The 7,367-nt window shown below is 36.2% G+C and overlaps 1 protein-coding gene across 1 annotated transcript in view; it reads left to right on the top strand.

The window, feature by feature from the left end:
- Gpc5 (glypican 5) overlaps positions 1-5,989 on the top strand; it is an 863,449-nt gene extending 857,460 nt beyond the window's left edge. The window contains exon 9 of the mRNA XM_004626298.2: positions 5,753-5,989. Coding sequence (XP_004626355.1) covers positions 5,753-5,989 — 237 coding nt within the window. The remainder of the gene's footprint in view (positions 1-5,752) is intronic.
- Positions 5,990-7,367: the final 1,378 nt, after the last annotated feature.

Genomic DNA, 7,367 nt, shown 5'->3' with positions numbered 1-7,367 from the left:
TTTCAAAAGACCAGCAGAAATCAGCACCACAATTATCCAAATTATTTTTCATATACATATAAATACATATTTTTCCATTCTTTCCTTTGTCCTTTTCCTCATCCCAATTTTTCCATCTCATTGCACAAATTCTTTCCCTCTCACAGTGTTGGTTGTACCTTTCAGATTTTATTTACTCTTTCAGGCTGTCACACTAGCAAGACAATACAATGTTTGTACATGTGGGTCTGATTTATTTCACTTATGAGTACAGTCTCTAGTTGCATCCATTTATCTACAAAAGCCTTGAGATGAATGGCTTTTATATAAAACTTTTATATAGTTGAGTAATACTCCATGTTGTAAAAATACCACATCTTTCATATCCATCCCCCAGTTGATGGTTATCTGGGTTGTTTCCAAGATTTAGCTATGACAAATTGTGGTGCTATAAACATGGGTGTACATGTACCATTGTGGTATGATGATTTCAGTTCTTTTGGAAAAATACGTAGAAGGGGAATAGCTGGTTTGAGTAGTACCTCCAATCCTGGCTTTATGAAGGATCTCTACATTGATTTCCATAGTGGTTCTGCCAGTCTGCACTCCCATCAACAATGGAGAAAGGTTCCTTGTTCCCCACAGCCTCTCCAGTATTTGTTATTTGTTGACTTCTTAATGATAGCCATTGTTTCTGGCTTAAGATGCTATCTCAGCGTAATTTTGATTTGCATCTCTTGATTGCTCAATGATGTTGAACTTTTTTCATATATTTATTTGCCATTTGTATATTTTCATTTGTGAAGTGTATATTTATGTCAGATGCCCATTTTTGGATTGGGTCATTGAATTTTGGTGGCCTGAATTTTTTTTTTTTAACTCTATATTTTCTAGATAGAAAAAAATAGTCTGGGGAACAGTTGGCAATAATTTTTCTCCAATATTTGAGGGTTTTTTTTTACTCTGTTAGTGATATTTTTTGACATGCAGAAACTTTTCAAAAATATGAGATCCCAATTATTTGATTCTTTGAACTGTTTCCCATGCACTTTAATTTTTGTTCATAAACTCTCTACCTATTCCTACGTCTTTACTTTTTTACTTACTTTCTCCTCCACAAGATTTAGTGTCTCTATTTTAATATTTAAATATTTGATAATTTTGACTATAGTTTTGGGCCTGGTGATATGCATGGGTCTATTTTTAGCTTTTGGCATGTACAAAACCAAGTTTTCTACCACCGTTTATTAAAGAGGCTATTTTTCTTCCAGTGAATATTTTATGTCCCCTTTGTCAACGATAAGGTGGCTGAGTATATTTGTAGTTGGGTCTCTGCATCATCTCATCTGTTCCATTGATCCTCAAGTCTGTTTTTTGTTTGTTTGTTTGTTTTTGTTTTAACAAGTACAATGCTGATTTTATCACAGTAGTTTGTAATATCACTATAAGTCAGAGATTGTGATGCCACCTGCCTTTCCTTTGTTCTTCGTTACCCAAGATTGCTTTTGATATTCTAGGTCTCTTCTGGTTCCAGATGAATTTTAGGATTTTTTTTTTTTTTTTGCTAGATCTGTGAGGTATAATAATGGTATTTTTAACTGGGGTTGCATTGAATTTGTATAGCAATTTTCAGAATATGGCTATTTTGACAATGTTCCTTTTCTTTATCTTGTCTAATTGTGCTGACTAATGTTTCCAGAACTATATTGAATATATTGAACTATATTGGTGAGATAGATATCTTTGTCTTGTTCCTGATTTTAAGTGAATGCTATCAATTTTTATCTATTTAGTATGATGTTGGCTGTTGATTTGTCATAGATGGATATTATCAGGTTTAGGTAAAGACCATACATTCTGTATTTATGCAGGGTTTTATCATGAATGAGTTCTGGATTTTGTCAAATGATTTTTCTGCATCTATTGAAATAATCCTGTCATTTTTGTCTTTGGTTCTGTTGCTGTGGTGTGTTATATTTATATATTTGCACATATTGACTTATCCAGGCATTCTTAGGATGAATCCTACTTGCTGGTAATGTATAAGCTTCTTGAAGATTTGCTACATTCTGTTTGCTAGTATTTTTTTTTTCTGAACCAAGAATTTAACTCAAGCCCTTGTGTTTGCCAGGCAAGTGCAGATTCTACTGAGCCATCTCCCTGGTCCCTGTTTGCTAGTATTTTATTCAGGATTTTTGAACCTATTCATCGGGGAGATTGGCCTGTATTTCTTTTTTGCTTGGGTCCTTCTTTGTTTTGGAATCAGAGTAATACTTGCCTTCAAGATATGAGTTTTGGAGGATTGCTTCACTTTCAATTTCATTGAAGGGTTTCAGAAGAGTTGGCATTACATCATCTCTAAATTTCATATAGAATTCAGCTGTGAATCCATCAGGTCCTAGGATTTTCTTTGTTGGTAGGTTTGTTATTATATTTTCAGTTTCATCAACTGATATTGGATTATTCAGAATTTTTATATATTCTTAACTCAGCTTTGGTAGCTTGTACATATCTAGAAATCTTCGCATTCCTTCTGTGTTTTCCATCCTGTGAGAGTAAAGATTTTGGAAGTAGGTGTTGATGATCATCAGTTTCTATAAGAGTTTGTAGTGATTTCACCCTTTTCATTCCTTATTGTTTGAATTTCAATTTTTTCTTTTTTTTTTATAACATTGGCTAAGGGTTTAACAATTTTGTTCACTCTTGCAAAAATCAACTCTTTGACCTATTAAATTTTTGAGAGAATTTATTTTATTTTAAAGGTATATATCATTCTCTATGCAGGTAATATATTCAATTTTAATTAAAATTATTTTAAGAGGCACAATAGAGGTTTGATTAGCCTTTTACACTTAGATATTTCATCAATCCAAAAACATAATTAAAAGATTATTGTAATTATGCTTGGAATGAAAATGCACTAAGATCTGCCTAGCCACATTGAAGATCTTAGTCCTAGTTGCTCAGAGAAATTTCACTTTCATTTGGAAAACGTTTGTTTTGGCCTTCTGTTCACAATCCAAAGGTGACATTTCTCTGGCTTCTTAGCTATTTTGTTTTCTGTTTCTAACCTGCCACCATCTAAAGCTCACTCTGTCCTTTCCCTCTTAGATGGGAGGGTTGTCAGCATGGACAGCAGCTCATCTCATGGAGAAGCAAGGCTTAGAGACAGACACAGTGTCCAAACCCAAAAAAATAGTGATTGGAAGTGGAGCAGGTCCTTCGCATCAATCTTCAGAGAACATAAAGTTTTCCATTGTCAAAGTCACGGTCTTGAATTAAAGTAGCATTTATTTGGGTGGGCCTGCTATTAGGTGGAAATGCAAAGGTGTTGACCACTGTGCCATGGAAGAAATATGAATTGTACAACAGAGGTGAGTGATCTGAAAGAGAAGAAAGAAAGCTGGGTCAAACTACAGTGGAGTAAGTGGCTCTAACAGCCTCTTCCCTCTCAAAGGGATCATGATAGCAACCACAGATCCCTAACCATTTCTCTGGTCTCCTATTATTTCCCTTTGCCGAGGCACTAAGGGGATAATGTAGGAAATTATAGTCCCTGTGGCTGCCCTTCCTTAAGGGCTTCCTGTAAGTAGGTGATAGATATAACTAGTGTTATCTATAGTTAGATTGATTTGTATGTAAATCATATCTTCCAATTTCCCAATACCTGGTATTGATAATAAGAAGAGAGATTGAATGTTGGAAATCTATCCCTGTTTATCATCTATAACTATACTCAAACCTCTGTGAAGTCTATACTTACTATTGAGCAGTATGAAAGAGGTTAAAATATGAAAAAAACATTCATTATCAATCAGAAGTCAACAAATCCTACCTGACCATTCCATGGAAAAATGACTTTCTGCTGGCCGTCATGTCAACTTCACAAAAAAGGAAATGGAAGTAAGCTCAGTACTCAGACTAGGATGATCCCCCTCTTTTGAATTAGAGGCAAAATTAATCTATAAACTAATTTAATTCTGAAGCATAGAGAGCCTCAGTGACATCAGAAGTTTGATTCTTAGTGTTTAAATTAAATGTGAAGCTGAGGTAGTGATGAATGACTATAATCCCAGCACTTGGGAGTCTAAGACAGGAAGGTCTTGATCAGAATGAACTACATAGCAAGTCTATTAAAAAAAAAAACTCATTAAAACATTTATTTCACAAATTGTAAAAGTAGTGTCATAATGGTTTAAAGTGAAATGTTATCTACTTTCAGTTATAATATTGCAATTTCAAAGAGAACACTGGCCACTACTATTTTTACATATTGATGTTTGACAGTTTTACAGATAAATATTGAAGACCCCCAAGTCCAGTAATGCTAAAGAAATAGTAGCATTGGAGATATTTTAACAGTCACTGTACACCCAAAAGATACGCTCATCTTAAATAAAGACAGATTACATCAGTCAAAGAAACATTAAAATTGTATTTTAGTATTCATACAGAAATATTGATAGTCTGTATCAATTTAAACATAGTGTTTTAAGCCACAAAAAATCCCTCCAGGCTACAGTATATATCTTTATGTCTTGGGAATCCCTTTAAGGAAACTAATATAAGAAAAAGCTTGTAACATATTTTTTATAAAATCTCAGAGAAAGCTGATAATTATTTGGGTTCTGCAGTTTTTTGTTTTTTTTTTTTTTTTTGGTGGAACCGGGCATTGAACTCAGATCCTTGAGCTTGCCAGGGGAGCACTTATTCTACTGAGCCATCTCCCTGGCCCCTTGGGTTCTGCAAATATTAAAACACCTATTCTTGTATAAGTCATTGATCAGTGTATTTTCCTTGAGAATATGAATTGTAGCAATTGCAACTATTAACTTGACCACACCAAATTTATTTTGATTCTATAATAATGTATCCAGAAAGGATAACTATGTGACTTTGAACCTATTTTAATTTTCTTTCTTTTATAGTTCTCTTTTCTTAAGTACCAAATAAAATTGTAGTCATAGTGTTTACTTTTAAAACATTAATTCAGAATAAAACTAAAGGAAGAAAAGTTATCCTCACTGAAATTAAATCATGTCTTGCATCCTAAATGTTTGTACTTTTGCTTGATGTGATTATCAAGCCAAAGAATGACATCTGCATTATTCTAAATAACAGACATTCACTGAGCATTAATTCTTTAAATAACTGTATTAGCTACAGCCCTTTTGGCTGTAAACATGAAAAATTTAATTCAAACATAGAACAAGCTGATAATTATTTGGGTTCTGCAATTTTTTTTTCCTGGTGGAACCGGGCATTGAACTCAGATTCTTGAGCTTGCCAGGGAAGCACTTATTCTACTGAGTCATCTCCCTGGCCCCTTGGGTTCTGCAAATATTAAAACACCTATTCTTGTATAAGTCATTGATCACTTAACCTCAGTTAAACAAGCAATTAGGTTCATGTAGCCTGTGTGTTATAGCTTATATCTAGATATTCCCCTAAACTTCATGGACTGATAGCTGTGGCTTGTCAGTGGGGGCTGGATCATGAATGTGCAATGCTGGATTAAGGGTGTGTGGATGGGTCCTCTCATTGGTTTAGCATAGTTCTACATATGCCTGAATGGCTTTACTGAAGACAGGACCCTGTTTGGCCTCTTTCCCTCTTTCCCTCTCTTATATTGTAAGCAGGATAACCCCCCTTCCAGGGCAGGTGTAGTACTCACATCACCTCTGTGCCCTCCTCTTGCATAGGCTCAAGATATTTACAAAATGAGGACTCTGGCCCCTGCTAAGTCACTTAGTTGATCTTCTAAACTTCTCAGGTTGACACATGTATTGACTCTTACACTTTGACTATACCTGACCATGTGATTCAAGAGCCTTTGGACCTGGATTGTGGGAAGAGTTTGGAAAGGTTCAAAGTTGCCAACTACAGTGGCAGTTCTGAAAAACTTTACACAGATTCTGGTCAGAGTCAAAAATATCAGAATGCTGACATAAATGATATTGGCAAAGGCCAGTCTCAGGATGTTTCTGCTAGAAAGAAGTACTGTTGTTGACTGTAAGACTCCAGGTAATATATGCCATGACTTGTCTGAAAGTTTGTCTGCAGTTTATTGATGTAGAAAGAGTGACTGAGGCTGAGATTAAGGGTTGTGAACTAATTAATCTTGCAGAAAAAATTTCAAGGAAATCTAATATTGAAGCAGTGGCATGGTATTTGTTGTGGGATTTCAGACAGATTTATATTGAAGCTGAGTATGATCGTACACGCCTATAATTCAATTACTTGGGAGGCTGAGACAGGAGGGTCACTGCAAGTTCAATGCCAGCTTTGGCTACAAAATGAGATCTAGGCCAGACTGAACTAATAGCAAGACTCTGTCTCACAAGAAAAAACAAACAAAAAAAAACCAAAAAAACCACAGATTTATGTTGAGAACCAAAAGCAAAGAGACCAATGATTTAAAACATTATGAGAGTTTGGAAAGAAGGGAACCTCTAAGAAAGACATGAACTGCAAAGATAGATCAGAGATCTTCACTGGTGTCCAGCAACAGCAGAATGGAAAGGATGACCTGAGCACATTACATGAAACAGCAGGATTCTGGCCTTTTCAGCTTCAAAATTGTAAAAGTGGAAGACTTTAGTTTGAGAAGAGAGCCCCAGAACACCATGCCCCAGAATGGTACCAGAATATGAAAGCTGTTTCTTGGAATTCAACTCCTACAGTCAAAAGAGAAGGAATCTTGGCTACTGGTCCAGCTGGGAGCTGATCGTGGCATCATCCACATGATGCTAGTTTTAGGTGCATGCAGAATGCAAGGGCTGTGGGATTGGAGAGTCTTCCTTCCAGATTTCAGAACAAGGGGATGGCCAAGAAGCATGCCCCTGAGAGGGCAGTGTGTGAAGCTATCAGTGTGAAAATGTACATTCAAAAACATATGGAGAAGCCAGGCATGTGGACCGTCACAGCGAAGCTGCAAGGAGGAAGCAGAGCTGACCCAAGAGAAAATCCATGGTTCATACCACCACTGGCAGTGCCAAAAGGGCAAAGAACCCCAGCCCTTGGCATTCATAACTTGCCACAGATTGCCAGGAGCAGGGGACATGGAACTGCAGGACTTAATGTGTGCCCTTCTGGATATTGGACCTGCTTCTGCCCCATTTTTCATATCCCCCTTTGGGATGGAACACAAGCAACTGTATTGTGCCATTGATTAGAAGTGTTTAACTTCCTTTTCATTTCTATAGGGGCTTGCATCTTAGAGTTTGCCTTACACCTCTGAGGAGACTTTGGACTTGACTTTTCAGCAATGCCAAATATGTTAGGACTTTGGCAATACTTGGAGATGAACTAAGTGCCTTTTGCATGAAGGAATGTGCATGAGTTTTGGGGATGCAATGGGCAGAATGTTATGGATTTTTTTAGATGTC

This window comes from Octodon degus, unplaced genomic scaffold (assembly GCF_000260255.1).
Source record: "Octodon degus isolate 3935 unplaced genomic scaffold, OctDeg1.0 scaffold00013, whole genome shotgun sequence".
Lineage (NCBI taxonomy): Eukaryota > Metazoa > Chordata > Mammalia > Rodentia > Octodontidae > Octodon > Octodon degus.
The sequence above is the reverse complement of the archived record's forward strand: the minus strand, read 5'-3'. Positions and strand labels throughout refer to the sequence as shown.